Source organism: Diplotaxodon limnothrissa, linkage group LG3 (genome assembly GCF_057381915.1).
Source record: "Diplotaxodon limnothrissa isolate DT_005_m linkage group LG3, D_limnothrissa_male_GT1.1, whole genome shotgun sequence".
Lineage (NCBI taxonomy): Eukaryota > Metazoa > Chordata > Actinopteri > Cichliformes > Cichlidae > Diplotaxodon > Diplotaxodon limnothrissa.
This window is the reverse complement of record NC_140598.1, coordinates 37,748,945-37,766,645: the sequence shown is the minus strand read 5'-3', so window position 1 is coordinate 37,766,645 and position 17,701 is coordinate 37,748,945. Positions and strand designations below refer to the sequence as shown.

The 17,701-nt window shown below is 40.1% G+C and overlaps 1 protein-coding gene across 1 annotated transcript in view; it reads right to left on the bottom strand.

Moving 5' to 3' along the window:
* Positions 1-5,847, bottom strand: part of LOC146635712 (uncharacterized) — a 74,442-nt gene extending 68,595 nt beyond the window's left edge. The window contains exons 1-5 of the mRNA XM_085350197.1: positions 5,681-5,847; positions 4,433-4,462; positions 3,592-3,720; positions 3,356-3,478; positions 2,702-2,830 (exon numbers count right to left, since the gene is read on the bottom strand). Of these exons, the coding sequence (XP_085206323.1) occupies positions 2,702-2,830; positions 3,356-3,478; positions 3,592-3,720; positions 4,433-4,440 (389 nt within the window). The 5' untranslated portion in view covers positions 4,441-4,462; positions 5,681-5,847. The remainder of the gene's footprint in view (positions 1-2,701; positions 2,831-3,355; positions 3,479-3,591; positions 3,721-4,432; positions 4,463-5,680) is intronic.
* Between the last annotated feature and the right edge of the window lie 11,854 nt (positions 5,848-17,701).

The window sequence follows — 17,701 nt, the reverse complement described above, 5'->3', positions numbered from 1 at the left end:
AATGTTAGTCCATAATTTCTTTTATAAAAGTATCGTAAGAATGTTATATATTTTTATTAAAGTATTGAATATACAGGACTAGGGATGGGTACCGGTATCCGGTGCCATGATGGCATAAAGGGTAGTAACCAGACCGAAAAGCAGCGCACATTTCGGTGCTTTATTTCGGTGCTTTTTTTTTTCCTGAGATGTCACACAATTTGAATTCTAGCCAATCATTTTACGTTTCCGAGGATAGTAGGCGGGTCCAGGTATGTACGTTCTTTTAGAGCAGAGCTACAGATTAAAAATGCCCAAGGCGAAGCGGTCAAAAGTCTGGCTGTACTTCACAGCAAAATATGCAAACTCAGCAGCCTGCAACAAGTGCTTTAAGCTGATACTGTGATACTGTCAAAGGAGGTAACACCTCAAATCCGATGAAACACCTGGCGACGCATAGTGTTTTGTTTTTTTTAAGCCGAAAAATGCACCGTATTTGATAGCTTGCTGCGAGACCTCACACCGAGCACATCTACTGCGGGTGGGTTGCCTGTTATCGGACCCGGAGTTAGCAACATCCCCCAAAAACCCGAAGAGTAGAGTCCTGGCCCCTAGCCCTGCCAGTGTAGCAGAAATGATGATGGATGATGATGGCAGCAGCAGCCGTTCTTCTCTGCGTGAGTAGCTTAATGTTGTTCGTGTATACTTTACATTGAGTAGGCTAACCACGTTATTACATTAATGCAAGTAAGGTGAACTAGCAAACACCGTAGTAGTTACATGCAGCTGTCTTCTTGTTTAATGGCAGATACTCCCTTCACCCAGGCCAAAAAGGCTAAAATACATCATCCATCCATTCGCTACCGCTTATCCTTTTCAGGGTCGCGGGGGGCGCTGGAGCCAATCCCAGCTGTCATAGGGCGAGAGGCGGGGTACACCCTGGACAGGTCGCCAGTCTGTCGCAGGGCCAACACACAGAGACAGACAACCATTCATACTCACATTCACTCGCACATTCACACCTAATGGCAATTTGGATTATCCAATTAACCTATCCCCACAAGCTGCACATCTTTGGACGGTGGGAGGAAGCCGGAGTACCTGGAGGGAACCCACGCAAACACGGGGAGAGCATGCAAACTCCACACAGAAAGACCCCGGCTTGACGGTGGAATTGAACTCAGGACCTTCTTGCTGTGCGGCAACAGTGCTAACCACCGTGCCACCGTGCTGCCAAAAGTGGAAAACAGTTAAACATGAGAGGTCTTTGGACAAAGTTTGTGTTTTTTTCCATTGTTTAAGCACTGCTTCCAGCCATGAGTGATACCATATATGCCCTATAGCTGCAGAAAAGGCTAACATTGTTATCTCTTTACAAAAAAACAGCTGAACATGAGAGGTTTTTGGACCAATTTTGTGTTCTCCATTCTTTAAGCACCGGTTTGAGCACCGTTTAAGCACCGGCACCGTTTCAAAAGTACCGGTTTGGCACCGGTATCGGATAAAACCTAAACAATACCCATCCCTATACAGGACACACAACAGTTCTGTCCTCCTAAATGGTGCATTTATGAAAAGAAATCCTCTTACTGCTCTCCAGACAGGCAGCCAGATCTTCCAGTTTCATTGTCCTCAGGAAATAAACTGTGATCTGCAGAAGTGCCTCTCCAATGATCCTCCTCTGCTCCTCGTCTTCACTGTCCAATATTTTCACATCTTCTCTCTGACTTTCAGGGGATTCTGCATTTAGATGATTTTGCATTTTCTTTAGCTCATTCTTCACAAAAGTGACAATGTTGTCCTCCAGCCCCTGAAACAGAATGAATGACAAATGAACAAATTTCCTGAAGTGAAGGTAACGCTTTGGCTTTATTTCTGTTTAAAATGTAGCTCTAGTGAAAGCTGATTACTTTTATCTATTTTTTGATTTAAGCTGTATAGTAAAAAAACAAATAAATAAATGTTTCACATATACAGACCATAAATATTTGGCTCAGGTCAGTTTTATGTTGTGGGGCATGATGGGGGCAGGAGACATCTGAGCCAGACTGAACAACTCTATGGAGACAACGTGAAGAATCAAAGCTTAGACTTTGTGTGTCTGTTTTATAAAGGTCTTAAAATTAACCTATTTATGTTCATCTCGAGCTCTCTTTTTAAAATTTGGACTCTACTAGAGTACCATTGCATGAGTAACAGTGCAGGCCTTCAATTCATCCTCTGTCTGACCAGCAGGCGGATTCTACACTCACAGTGCTTGAAATAACAATATAAAGGCCATTCTCTCTTCATCTTTCATACCACCATAAATATCAAAGGGAAAAATGTCTAATTTGTTTTGTTTTACATAGTTGTTTCTTAATTTTTCATTGTAAAAACTTTGTAGACCCGATTTTGAAAAGTACTATAAAACATGAATATAAACAAAAGGTGACTATTGAATAATGTTAGTATTAAAATAAGACTTTTCTTTGATACTCAAGAATAATAATCACATACTAATTTTTTATCAGTAGTGTTCCTACAAAGAGAAAGATCAATACCAAGCTCATGTTGATATCATGTATGGATTACAGTGATACACTGAATTCATCTTTCAGACAGAAAATGATTTCCTTATATTTCAATTCTTACTTTAAGTTACCATTTTATCACCAGTTCACCAGACTGGAGTAAGGAAACACGTCAGCTATAACTCCTACTAGGCATCATTTAATCTTACTTCTCAACAGCAGGGGATCCCTTTCCTTTGAAGACAACAATGGCTTCCTTTGATCGATCGCTCTTTACAGACACACATCTGGGTTCAGCTTCAAGTCCAGGTTCAGGGACATCTGGTTTATGATGTGTCCTGGTAAACAGAAACAATGACCATCAAGGAGGAAAATACACTTTTCAATCTTCAGTTTTATTAACTACTGGACAAGATATGAGGCATTTATAAATATCTTGTAGTCTGTCCAATCCAACGTGGAATTAACTAAAAGAAGTCAGCAGGCCTATAGTTTCAGGCTCATAACAGGGAATGATTGTTGTTCTCTTTAGCCTGTTGGGCTTCTGGATCTCTTTTTCAGACACAGAAATTTAATGAAGTCAAGTAGAAGCTCTGAAATGATCTTGAAGACCAAATTTGAAAACTATGAGTAGTAATTCTGTCATCGTCTTTAATGTCTGCTGTGGTAGTGTGTAAACTGTGTTTCCTTTAGAGAAGCTACATGTGATTGTTTTTTATTTACACTGACCATTTTAGACACATTTTAGACAAAAATAGTTTTCATCTATTTTTAGCTTTAATTTAAGGTGTAAGTGAAACAAAAGCAGTTTTTAGGTTTTCCTTACTGCAGATATGTAATGTATGGAAATAATCATATCTTACTTATGTGCAGCGGAGGATTTTCTTCTTTTAACTTCAGTGGGATATAATTTTGAACTCTTCCTCTTCATTCTACCCTTCGTCTTCCTCGTGCTGAGTCCAGGTTTAGGACCAGAGGAATCTGATCTGGGGAATGTGGACAATCAGTATTAATTTATGGGTTTTTTTGTTGTTGTTGTTTTTTGCTTTTTCTTTACTCTTCAGCTACAACAGCTGCTAGACAAATGGTTATATCTTACTCATCATCTGAAGGAGATCCACTTCCTTGGAAAACAACGATGGCTTCCTTTGACCGATCACTCTTCACAGACACACAGCTGAGTTCAGGTTCCTGTTCAGTTTCCATGGTTTCTGGTCTTTGATGGATCCTGGCAGGCAGAAAAGGAGACCATCAGGGATGGAAATTACCTTTACAGTCTTCAGCTGCAGGATATGCTGCACAAACTATTTACAAGAAGAAGAAAAAAACACTGGGTCTATATAGTTTACAGCTCTTCACACTAAATTACTTTGGTTCACTTCAGTCTTTTCTGGTTTCCAGGAAGACTTCAGACATCTGTTTTCATCTGTTTTTGTTGGTGCTTAACTGCAAGAAACCTATGATCTGAAACAGATCACATAAATCTATGGATGTTAGAGGACAGCTTATAATGGCCGTGAAGACTAAAGGCAGGCAGGTGTTCTTTGGATCTAAAAACAAGACTAATATAATAACCAGCACCTCTAGATTTATAATATAGGTTATATGGCACATGTGTATCAAAAACACACCAGTCCAATATTTACTGCAGTCTTTTGAAATGATTTCACATTGATGCTGCTTTTATAGTGAAGCGTTTTGATAAGGTGGTAAAAACACTTTCTTTTCTCTTTAAAGAAAATCTCATAATGAGGCAGATCAGGGGAAATGTTGTTCATTGTAAATATTATTCTAGTAAATATATATAACCCTAAAAGGCATCTTAATCTGTAGGAAAAATAAGCTTTAGTTTCAAACCATCATAGAGTAAAGCTTTCAGTGACACTGTATGAATAAATAACACTTATACTAAAAAGGATGTGTGGTGTTGAGTGTCATACCTTTCCATTTTGGCCAAATCCTGCAGTCACCTGATCAAAGAGAGAAACAAGTTTTAATCTGGTTTGTTTCTGTTGATGTGTTCTGTTTATTTGTTTGTTTCTAATTAGGTTGTGGTGTATTCAATAATATGGATACTCTGATACATAGATACAAAGTACCAGCGCTTTAAAGAGCTTTTACAGATGTTTATGGGCAATTCCACAAGTGATTAAATTCATAAGTGGCTAAAAAAAATCCAGAAGAAAATACTGTGGAAAAATAAAGTAATACATAAAATTAATTTAATTTAAAATAGCATTGTACTGTATTATTAAATAAAAGAAAATGATCCAGAGCGGCTGGATCACACACTCCACAAACTCCGGGCTGAGGCAAAGCAGAAGACTTTGGTCTGAATCTCAACACGTGAAATTATTTTAGGGAAAAGTGGACGGTGAAAAACAGAAAAAAGAAACTCATCATCCGGAGCATTTTTGATAATGTTATGTGTAACTTTCACGTCCTTTTTTGCTTAATTCAACAAAATGCATCAAGCAGTTACAGCAGCATGGCTCAGAGTCACAGGTGTGTTCCAGACCCACTGAAAAGATCTTGGCACATATGAAATATGGAACAAAGGAGACTCCGATCAATAACATAATTTAATCAGATTTAAAATGTTCCTTAAATACTAATTACTGCATTAAACACAGAGAACCCTAACTGACTTATTATGTTTTACTACCTTAACTTACTTCCATGTTTCATGTAGTGCATTTTTACTGCTGTCTATACTGCTTGTTTTTGTCCCTGGGGAGATGGCGGCGTCATCTTTAGTTTCACTTTCGTTATTTATCAAACTACGCAGATATAATCAGGATGTTCGTAACTCAGTGAATCCAAATAATAATAGGAAACAAAGAAGACTAAGCCTTCAAAGACGAGTGAAAATGTGCGACATAAACTGGAAATTGAGTTTATTTCGATAAATTAGCAACAAAGACACATCAGCAGTTTATTTGGTTACAATAACAGTCCAGTCGCCTTTTTTTCCCCAAGCTCTTTACAGTAACATGAACCGGATGACCGAGAACAATAATATAAATAATATAAAACCGCATAAATGTAATCTGTGCGTTAATAAAGTTAATTGTATAGCTTGAAGAAAGGAAAACAAACTCTGAAGAAGAAGAGAGAAAAACCTAGGTCACCGTAAAACGACACGAGTGCAGCCGATTAGCATGAAGGTTTACGGTGTACAACTTTACCTCCAATTAACGGTGCAGAATTTAATCCAGAAACCACCGATAATCCAGAAACGGTCCAGCTGAACAGAAACGTTAACGGACCGCCATGAGAAAACACAGGAATAAACCTTTTCAGGAAGCAGTGTGACCCAACATGGCAGCTCGCTCTGAAAGTAATTTCATATCAGTTTCAGCCAGCTTTTTATGGTCGTTATAAAGACGCAGAAGCACTAAGCGGCGGTCAGCTCTATGTCACGCCCTCCAGCTTAACCAGAAAAAAAATTCGGGTAGCTTAATTTAAATGTGACCTGTACACACTTACGAGGTTATGACTTTTATAGAAGAATGACACATTTCTTCTGAACTGAACTGAAAGTCCTCAGTTAGATTTTATCCAGCGTCAGTGTTTGTAGCATTCTAACCTGACATGTCTGCTAGGTCAGTAATTTTGCACCAACATCTGACCAAAAAGATTGAAACATTTACTTAGAATTGTTTTTCTTTAAGGAAAAACTTAATTCGTGTCCAGTTAACTTCCCTTAAATACTTTAAATTTGGTTTATGTAGTGATGCTGTTGTCATTGTGCTGATCCTCCTTTATAAAATATGTAACACTGTGGATGTTGTATCTTCAAGTAAGGAACATCAAGACATTTAGTTCTTTTATTGAACTTTAAATCTGTCTCCCAGTAGCGGTTTTAGATACGGGCGACACGGGCGGGTGCCCGGGGCGGCATCGTGGTGGGGGGCGACATCACGGGCATCGGCAAAAAAAAAAATGCCCGTACTCATGCTGCCCCGACGTCAGCCAGCGCATATTGGGAATGGCATAGGCTCCGATCGGTTTTCTATCGCCCATTGCTGGGAGTAAGGACGCCCTTCGTCTGCCAGGTGCGCCTGCTGCTTGCGGCGCAGAGAGGAGAGGGCGGGCTGGTGCGGCATCTAAAAACCAACTCGCAAAATAAAACAAAATAAAAACAAACCAACAAACACGAAAACACCAGACATCATGATACAGACTTATAATTTGCACCGATGTTTTTTCGAAATTCTATACGCGAAAAGTGAGCGCGAGAGCCCTCAGTGCGCCTGCTCGCTGCTGAAGTCAAAGTAAACTTTATTGTCATCTCCGCTACATACAGTCCAGCATATAGAGACGAGACGAGGCTCCAGTTACAGCAGTGCAAGTAAACAAACAATATATATATATAAGAAGAGTAAAAAAATAAATATACACTTAAGACTAGGGGTAAAGAGATCAATAGCAATTTAAAATTTACAGTTTGATGATTTAAAGTCTCACACACAACACATCGAAAGGGGAAGGGGGTCTTGCTGCTTCCAAATAGAGCACATTTCATTCATAATGTTGTAAATCCAAGCCCATTACGTATTCATGATTTGAATCCTGGGTTGTGTGAAATCTCAGAAATGCACCCTAGACAAAGTGAATCTGTGAACTAAGGTGTAGGTGTGTTAGATCATGTTGTGGTGATCCTCGGGTTGAGATGGGTGTTCATACTGGAGTGCAAAATTAAAACCAATGGAAGATGGACAAGAAAAGTTCAAAGCCATCAGGTCCTCAGAAAAAAGAGAAAAGAAGAGGAGGAGAAACAAGAAAAAAATGTTGTCCGGACCAATGACCTGTCTCCGCCTCACTCAAGTACCGACCCGAGTCATCAGTCCTGAGTCTGGACAGTTGCAGTCTGATTCGTCCTTCTCTGAGGGCGTCTTTGTCACTCTGGACTCGTCCTGAAAACTTTTCATCCTGAGACTCTGACACCTCAACACCTTCATGAACATCATACAGGATTAAACGTTTAACCACAGTTATCAGTTCACAGAGGATCTTGAGAGTTTTGGTGGATCTGTCAGGTCTGGTGGTGAACGTCCACTCCAGTGTGATGTTGTGGTTCTCCTCTGCCTGATAGCAGGTCTGTGTCACATTGACTACAAATGATCCTGTTGAGGAGACAGAGAGGGAAAGAGAGGAGCAGACACACTGAGAACTGGAACAAATCTGTTGTTGAGCTTTATTTGGAGTTCATAAAGTGAAGCTGTAAACTAACCAGAGACACATGAGGTGAGGATGATGAGCAGCAGGATCCTGCAGATCATCTTCTCCCTGTGAGAGGAGACAGAGGTGAAGAGTCATCAACACATGAGGTCAAAGGTCAGGCAGTGCAGCTAGAAGAAGGAAAATCTGACTTTATTCACTCATTTCAAGATCTGCAAACAAACACAAGGAGAAACTGCAGAAATATCAAATCAGGCTTAAAATCGTTTAGAAACAGTTTTGTAGTTACAGAGTTTGTCCACCAGGAGAAAAAAATATTTTGTGTTCTTCTTATAAAAAATTAACCTCAAAATGATGCCTCATGCAAATATAACACAGTGTTATATAAACCTCATTACTTTTATAGGAATGATCACAATATAAAGAAACTGTTTCTCCAAGCTGACAGTAAAATATAAAGCGTAACTCATAAAATCTGCCTCTGTGAGTTCTCAGTGAAATCAGAAATGACATCATCACTTGTTCAGCTTCATAAAAATGATGATGATGGATTAAAGAGAGAGAGAGAGAAAAGAAGGAGAACAAACTGTCTGAAAGTAAACCATGCAAACAGTCTGTATTAGACTGTAACATCAGCTTGTAAAATAATAACATTATATCTAATGATAATGAGAGCAGAGATTTCACTTTAAACACTCTCAGAGACGTTTGACATGAAAAAACAGAGTTACAGATACAAATGCATACACACTGCTGCTGTCTGCTCTTCTTTATACCCACATTCTGCACACACCAACAAACAAGGACAGATTTCACTGACTGAGCTGGAAGGAGCAGAGTTACTTATAGTTACTAACCTCTGCTCCGCCTACAACGCCCCTTCGGGCCTAGCCATAAACCCCGCCCAATGATGAGGGGCAGGGAATAATCAAGCACAACCACGCCCATTGGACGAGGCGGGAGTGGTCTGTTCCCTCCAGCAGTCTGTGAAATCTGTCCGTGGGTACTGTTGTGTACAGAATTTGTGTGGAAAGAAGAACAGACAGCAGCAGTATTTGATGTGTTCGTGTCTTACAGCAGGAACTGTTTACCTAACAACCATTTTCATATTTTCGCTTCAGCTTAGTTTTCGCTTAAAACTCGTTTCACGTATTAACATTTTTTTATTTTTCCGGACTTAAAGAAAATGTTTGATTCCAGATGAATCGACTCTCGTGTTTCCTCCTTTTTACTCGGTGTGAATCAAAGCCGTTCATGTTTTACATTAACTTGTTTTTCTTGTGTTTCTGATCAGTCTTTAATTTCTAGCCAGCAGCTTCTTCCTCCTCTGAGTCTTTCTCACTGCTGCTGACAGTCACTTCGTTCTTCAGCTGATCATTAAATTATTAATGTGAACAACAGGGACAGCTCGCTGCTCGCTCTCTTTAAACTGGTGAGTAAAAACTGCGGGAGATTTGACTGTTTCTATTTTTCATGTTCAGTCCTTTAAAACGTCTTTAATGTTAAAATATAAAACTCAGCAGGATTTCATGTTAGAATTTTTTTCAACCCATCTACTTCCGCTTATCACTTTATTCCGGGTCTGGAGCCTGTCCCAGCTGTCTTTGGGCGGAAGGCAGGATACGTCCTGAGCTGGTCGGGACTTCTTAGTGATCCAGAGGAAGCCCATTAATTAAACTATTATTAAACCAGCTTTTATATTTTGACTCTGGTCCTTCGTCAGCTTTTGTTTGGACCAATCACAGCTGTGAAGTTTTGAAAATTTAAAGTGCGCATTGAGGAAACAGAAGAGCAGTTCCGTCCTTGAACCTTTCAAACAAATAAAATCTTTATTCAGAGTTTAAACTCAGTGTTGCTGCTTCCTGTGGATATTTATTTAGGTCTTAGAGGGAAATCTGTTCCAACTCAGTCCTGAAATGTGTTTTTATCTCAACATTTAAGCATCCTTCTTTGTTTTTGTCACGAGTTCTGATGCAGTATTGAAACACATCATGTTATACGCTCTTACTTCGTGGATGGAAAAATGTTTGTTCAGTGAATGATTTTCAGCTGATTCTGAGAAACACAAACACTACTCCCCTACAAGAAAAAAAAGAGAAAAAAAGAAGAAACGTTTTATTAATTTTAATTTGTTTAAAAGAAGTCCGACTGATCAATAATCAATAATAATAAAACGAGTCAGCCAGGAGTGAAATGTTGGTGATAATCCCTGAAAGTGCAGCAGGTCAAAGTAAAGCTGCAGGATCGTCTGTAAACTGTGGTGATGTTTGCAAGAAACTGAAAATAAGATGGTGTCTGTAACAGAGCAGGAAACAGTGAGCTTACAGCGCCACCATCTGGACAGACAGCCTCATTTCAGCTCAGACTGTAGCTGAGTGTTGATGTTCAAACTGCAGCATTTCTGTGAGAGTCTTTGAATGTTACTTTGTACATTTGGTGAAGCTGTTGCTGCTGTGATGCTCCTCCTCTATAACACTTATAAGTCAGCATATTACTGTGATATATACACTGTTTGTACCTGTTCTGTTTATTTCCTGTATTTACCTCTGAATCTGTTCACACAGATGATTCCTGTGATGAGAAGCTGTTATCAAATGATTTATATTCTCTATGAACTTTTCTGTGATAGAAAATGATTCACACTAAACTCAATAAAACACTTTGTAACTCTGTAAACACAAATGTGACTCTATTATTTCCTACAGTGTTAAAGTTGAATCAATGCAGAAAATCAGAGTTTGTCCTGACTGTTGGACCATGGAGGGATTGTGTTTTCCAGATGTGTTCCAGATGCTGCTGTTTGGTTCATATAGTTCTTTCCTTCCATGAATCCAACATGTGAATGTTTGAATGATGGAATCAGTCACTCAGTGAATGTTTTCAGTCCACTGGGACCTTGTTTGGTCTCCATGTAGAAGAGCTGAGGTTCCTGTGATGATCCTGTTCTGGAAGCAGAATAAAGTCCAGCAGGTAACCAGACAGCAGCTCATCTTTGTGTCCTTCACACTCAAAGTTCATGTCAAGTGAAAGCAAAGCATCACTTCCTGTATTTATAACTGAATGCATGTCATAGTTGTGAGACTAGTTGTTGTTTGTTGCTCCACTTAAATAGTCTAAAGTGTTTTTCTAACATTAAATCAGATGCATCACATGCTGTATTATACTGTAGTTTACTGATTCTGTGCATCAGCATTTTACTGGAATAACAATAAAATAAATCTAATCTAATCTGAACATCAGAAAAATTGCATGCACATTATACATGTTCAGTGTAATATAACGAACATCGTGCTGCTGTATTTATCAGTGACTTATCCTGACTCAGGTGATCAGGTGCAAGCACACTCTGGGTTTGTGGCATTTTTGTTTGTATTTGTAAGATTGTATATTTATTATGTATTTTTAAGAAATAAAACAATAAACAGTCATAAGAGAGACAACAGGCTCAGAGTCCTCTTGTCTCATTGGAGAGTTCTGTGATGTCACTTCCTCTCACTCTCCAGTTTAGGTAGCAGCTAACTGCTAACAAACCTACTGATTCAGTGCTTTGACAAATTTAGATTTCATCCACTTAAGTTGAGCAGAGAGGAGCTCACTGTGTGAAAAACAAACAGCATCGCTGCTCGGTGAATGAAACTCAGTGTGGAAAACAGTTTGCATTATCTGATCTTCCCACAGCAAAACGTCACTAATACCACAAAGATTATATTATGTTCAACACGCTCAGTCATTTGTATTTTTATCCTTAATGTTTGCCAGAAAGGAGGACAGCTCCAGTCATTTTCAGGATATATTTAGGACGACCATTACAGCAGGAAGAATACAAACAATAAACAACATAAAAGAATAATTTTCACAGTGGAAGAATCGTTTAAAAAGACGTCTCATGCTGTTTACAGTGTAAGCTTCAGTTTTCATGACCAACCAATGAAAAACAAACAAACAAACAAACAAACAAACAAACAAACAAAGAGAGCCTTGTACAAATTTAACAAAGGTTTTTATTAAAAGAGTCCAGGACATGGCACCTGTGAGCTGTACAGGTATTTCTCTTTTTCATTTTCCCTCACTTATGGGTACAAACATGGTATAAACACACTATTTCTTAAGGCTTGTGCTGTGCAATAATGGTTTCCTGCCACATAAAGCAAAGTGTAGCATGGTGTGACATTGATAGAAATGCAGAATGACAAACTACAGCACAGGACATGCAGAGTGCAGCGATCAGCTCAGCACAAATTCTGTCTCATTTACTCAACCTGGCAGTCAGCTCAGGGCGTGCTCTTCCTATGTGAAAAGGGCTTTAAGAATAAGTCTATGACATACATGATGTATACATATATAATCACTGAAACCAGCTAACTAATACACAAACAGAGCTTCTTTTATGCCTTATTTGTAGGTGATCACCACAGACAGGGACCTTTCCCATGTTAGGTGAATGTGCTGATCATCACACTCACAGGTCTTTTTCTAGCTCCATATTTTCATTCTTGGACTTCACTGCAGGAGCTTGAGATGAGACTTTTTAACCCCACCTGCTTTTAACCCAGGTTCTTCTGATTGGCTTTGCTTCAGAAAAAGGATTTCACAGCAGCTGGGTAGACTTTTGTGCAGTCACAGCCGTGTGTTTGAGATGGCCAAGACTGAAACTACAAATATTGATTACTTTAAATACTTTGTAATTGGGAAAGAAAAAGAAGAATAAATCCTCCTCTAGGATGCAGTTACTGTATTTGTACCCTGAGGAACTATTAAACATGAAAAAAGAAAAAAGTAAAAAAGAGAAAAAGAAAAGACTTAGAAGTGTAAAAAATGTTGGGTTTTTTTTGTTGTTGTCATTTTTAGATACTGTGTTCAGATTTTAGCATCATGGCAGGTTTCTGTGCATGAGTAGCTGACCAGTAGCAGTTCAAGCAGCAGCCAACACAACATCCACACCGAGTCATTTTCAGTTGTCTACAGTGTTATAAGACAGCGCAACATCGGTACCCTCGGAGTCCGACCTCTTTGCAGTGCACCTTCACCATCTCCACATCCCATCAAAGCTGGTTACTGATCAGCTTTCTGTCAGTAAACTAGAGGTTTTTTGAAACAAAACAAGCATTAAAAAGATCCAAGCAGATGGCGCATGTCTGGATCACCATAATGCAAATAAGATCTACTTTCAATTTAAGTTTTTGTTCATTGTAATAAAAATTGTTGTTAATGGGGTGTTTTCTGAGGCAAAGAAAGCAGATAATGTCATTTAATCAGTCTTGAACGCTTAATAGATACTTGGACCAGAAGTTGGTGCAGGACTGGTAACCACAGTTGACTTTTTTTTATGACATTAACATGAATCTTAAACTTTATTAGAGACATAGTTCATTGACACCATGACATAAAAATACTAAGATAACACACACTTCTCTTGAGCACGCACAATCTTAAACTTTATATCACACATCCAAGTGTTGCAGGTACAGAGTTGCAGCACCTGTGGATGCTGTGTGTGTCCTATATATATGCAGGAAAGTAATGATTAGATGGGAGGACGTGGCTTGTCTTTCCTGAATAATCCGCCATTATTTACTCCACTTCATATTTATGCACCCTTTTGTAACTTTACAGTATTACAAATGTGGATTTGCATTTTTTAAACATCTCCCACATATTCTCCATACAGTGAGTGCAGAATTATTAGGCAAGTTGTATTTTTGAGGAATAATTTTATTATTGAACAGCAACCATGTTCTCAATGAACCCAAAAAACTCATTAATATCAAAGCTGAATGTTTTTGGAAGTAGTTTTTAGTTTGTTTTTAGTTTTAGCTATTTTAGGGGGATATCTGTGTGTGCAGGTGACTATTACTGTGCATAATTATTAGGCAACTTAACAAAAAACAAATATATACCCATTTCAATTATTTATTTTTACCAGTGACACCAATATAACATCTCCACATTCACAAATATACATTTCTGACATTCAAAAACAAAACAAAAACAAATCAGCGACCAATATAGCCACCTTTCTTTGCAAGGACACTCAAAAGCCTGCCATCCATGGATTCTGTCAGTGTTTTGATCTGTTCACCATCAACATTGCGTGCAGCAGCAACCACAGCCTCCCACACACTGTTCAGAGAGGTGTACTGTTTTCCCTCCTTGTAAATCTCACATTTGATGATGGACCACAGGTTCTCAATGGGGTTCAGATCAGGTGAACAAGGTGGCCATGTCATTAGTTTTTCTTCTTTTATACCCTTTCTTGCCAGCCACGTTGTGGAGTACTTGGACGCGTGTGATGGAGCATTGTCCTGCATGAAAATCATGTTTTTCTTGAAGGATGCAGACTTCTTCCTGTACCACTGCTTGAAGAAGGTGTTTTCCAGAAACTGGCAGTAGGACTGGGAGTTGAGCTTGACTCCATCCTCAACCCGAAAAGGCCCCACAAGCTCATCTTTGATGATACCAGCCCAAACCAGTACTCCACCTCCACCTTGCTGGCGTCTGAGTCGGACTGGAGCTCTCTGCCCTTTACCAATCCAGCCACGGGCCCATCCATCTGGCCCATCAAGACTCACTCTCATTTCATCAGTCCATAAAACCTTAGAAAAACCAGTCTTGAGATATTTCTTGGCCCAGTCTTGACGTTTCAGCTTGTGTGTCTTGTTCAGTGGTGGTCGTCTTTCAGCCTTTCTTACCTTGGCCATATCTCTGAGTATTGCACACCTTGTGCTTTTGGGCACTCCAGTGATGTTGCAGCTCTGAAATATGGCCAAACTGGTGGCAAGTGGCATCTTGGCAGCTGCACGCTTGACTTTTCTCAGTTCATGGGCAGTTATTTTGTGCCTTGGTTTTTCCACACGCTTCTTGCGACCCTGTTGACTATTTTGAATGAAACGCTTGATTGTTCGATGATCACGCTTCAGAAGCTTTGCAATTTTGAGACTGCTGCATCCCTCTGCAAGATATCTCACTATTTTTGACTTTTCTGAGCCTGTCAAGTCCTTCTTTTGACCCATTTTGCCAAAGGAAAGGACGTTGCCTAATAATTATGCACACCTGATATAGGGTGTTGATGTCATTAGACCACACCCCTTCTCATTACAGAGATGCACATCACCTAATATGCTTAATTGGTAGTAGGCTTTCGAGCCTATACAGCTTGGAGTAAGACAACATGCATGTAGAGGATGATGTGGACAAAATACTCATTTGCCTAATAATTCTGCACTCCCTGTATGTAGTTATCTTGGTCCATGTGTACGTCTCCCATTAACAATGACTGGAGCTTGTCAAGCTGTGAGGCCAACAGCTTGTTTCTGGTGGTTTGTGCGAGTTAATTGCCCCTGTGAAATGAATTTATTGGCTCAAATTATGTTTTGTTTTTTTTGTTTTTTTGTCATGTGCAATTTATGACATAAAAGTAATTTCATAGTTTAGACCAGGGGTAGGCAACCTTTCTGATGAGGAGTGCCATCTAAAATTTCCACAGAAGTCAATATGCCGTATGATTGCATTAGCAATAAATTTAATAACGCTCTATATTAACAGTTGCACACTATATAGAACAACATTATACAATTATATTTGTTCGCAGATGTTTGATATGCTGCAAATAAACTCAGCCGATATGGCATGTTTGTTGATACAGGGATACAAATGTTAATGTGATCTTATGAACTTTGAAACTTGAAACTTTGCTAGACCCGCCCCTGCACAGTTACCAGCTGTCAGCGACTTAGAAAAGGATCCTGGTGTTATTTGTCTCTCAGAAACAGCTTATAACTTCCCTTCAACTCATTCATGTCGCCTAAAAGGTAAACAAGCAAGAGAGATGGGACTTGTGTTAGAAATGCTGATCAGCTGATCATTGAGCGATCGTGGCTCAAGAGTTGGGAGTTCGCCTTGTAATGGGAAGGTTGCTGGTTCGAGCCCCGGCTTGGACAGTCTCGGTCGTTGTGTCCTTGGGTAAGATACTTCACCCGTTGCCTACTGGTGGTGGTCAGAGGGCCCGGTGGCGCCAGTGTCCGGCAGCCTCGCCTCTGTCAGTGCGCCCCAGGGTGGCTGTGGCTACAATGTAGCTTGCCATCACCTGTGTGTGAATGGGTGGATGACTGGATATGTAAAGCGCTTTGGGGTCCTTAGGGACTAGTAAAGCGCTATATAAATACAGGCCATTTACCATTGATCAGTTTTGTGATTGAAGTAGCAACAGGAAAGGGAGGGGGAGAGAATGAGAGAAGAAGAAACAGCTGTGCAGCATAAAAATGCAGAATAACTCCAGCGTTGTGTCTTTTTCCATTCTAGCTGAAGTCCGGGACAAACTGTTCCTTTTCAGCTCAATACAAAATGCATAATATTTGTGTTCCTTCTCCACTGGTGCAGGCAAGCTACAGTTGTAGCCACAGCTGCCCTGGGGCAGACTGTCAGAAACAAGGCTGCCATATCGCGCCATCGGCCCCTCTGGCCAACACCAGTAGGCAATAGGTGAAGTGTCTTTCCCAAGGACACAATGACCGAGACTGTCCAAGGCGGGGCTTGAACCAACAACCTTCCGATTACAATCAATCAATCAATCTTTATTTATAAAGCACTTTTCATACAAAAAAAAATGTAGTACAAAGTGCTTTACATGGTTAAAAGCAGCCCACCCCACCTCCAACTCACTCCCCACACTCTCATTAACATAAACAATGTGAATACACACATATCTCCCCCCCCACACACACACACACACACACACACACTTAAAGAGTAAAATTGGGCTGGGTACGCATGTGCCAAGTGAGGAAACACTATCACAGGGAGCCGTCTGCACCGGGAGCCGGCCACAGACCGCAGCCTCCGGGCTGGGCACACAGCAGGAGGGAGGCAAAAAAGCCCCCCAACCAGGCTGAGAGGACCCCCAGAGACCCAGCAGCCACGGTCGATCACAGCCCCGGTGCAGAGAGCGCCCTCTGAGGAAACACTGGAGATATGACGCAATACGATGTATACAGGGTAAAATGATAAAATAAATAAGAACAGGATACAATATAAATATAAATATAAATAGAGTAAGAAGATTAAAAAATGAATAAGAACAAAATCAATAAATATTAGGTAAAACCTAAATTAATAAATAGAATAACAGGATAGAATAAATAAGCATAAAATAAATAAACGCTAAGTAAAAGCTAAATTAAAAAGGTGGGTCTTGAGCCTGTTCTTAAAAACATGTACGTTCTCTGCGGCCCTGAGCTCCTCCGGCAGGCTGTTTCACAGACGAGGGCCATACCACTGAAAAGCTGCCTCTCCGTGAGTATGTGTCCTGACTTTAGGGACAATCAAAAGGCCAGCACCAGAGGACCTCAGGGTCCGCGAGGGTTCATATGGTAAAAGCAGAGTTGGCAGTTCGTCTACAAGACGAACTGCCAACTCTTGAGCCACGATCGCCCCCATGATGGATGTTTTACTGTCACCACCAGAGCCAAAGACCAGAGCTGGATTCTTAAAATATTCACATTAAATCCCTACAGCTTCCTCCCACAGTCCAAATAAATGCACTCAGTGGGGATAGGTTAATTGGAAACACTAAATTGCCCATAGGTCTGAATGGGGTAAATGTGAGTGTGACTGGTTTCCTCTGTCTATGTGTTAGCCCTGCGACAGACTGGCAACCTGTCCAGGGTGTAACCTGCCTCTTGCTCAGCTGGGATAGGCTCCAACACCCCCAGGGGACCCTAAAAGGGTAAGCAGAAGTGAATGGATGGAACTACAGTCTTATTCTGATCATCCAGACAGATTAACTGAATATTATCAGGTCCTGAGTAGAGAGAGTCTGACTGGATGTTGCTACTGGGAGGAGGAGTCTAAAGAGGTTAAAGGAAAAAGACGTGGAAAATCTTTCTTCCTGAATTGATTACTACAAAGGTAATCATGGAACTTGCAGATAAGAAACAGATTTATAAATCCAAATGTGATCAAATAAAGTGCAACAACATAGAAAAAAAGCAACTTATGTCAAACACTCATCTCTGAACTTGAGTACACAT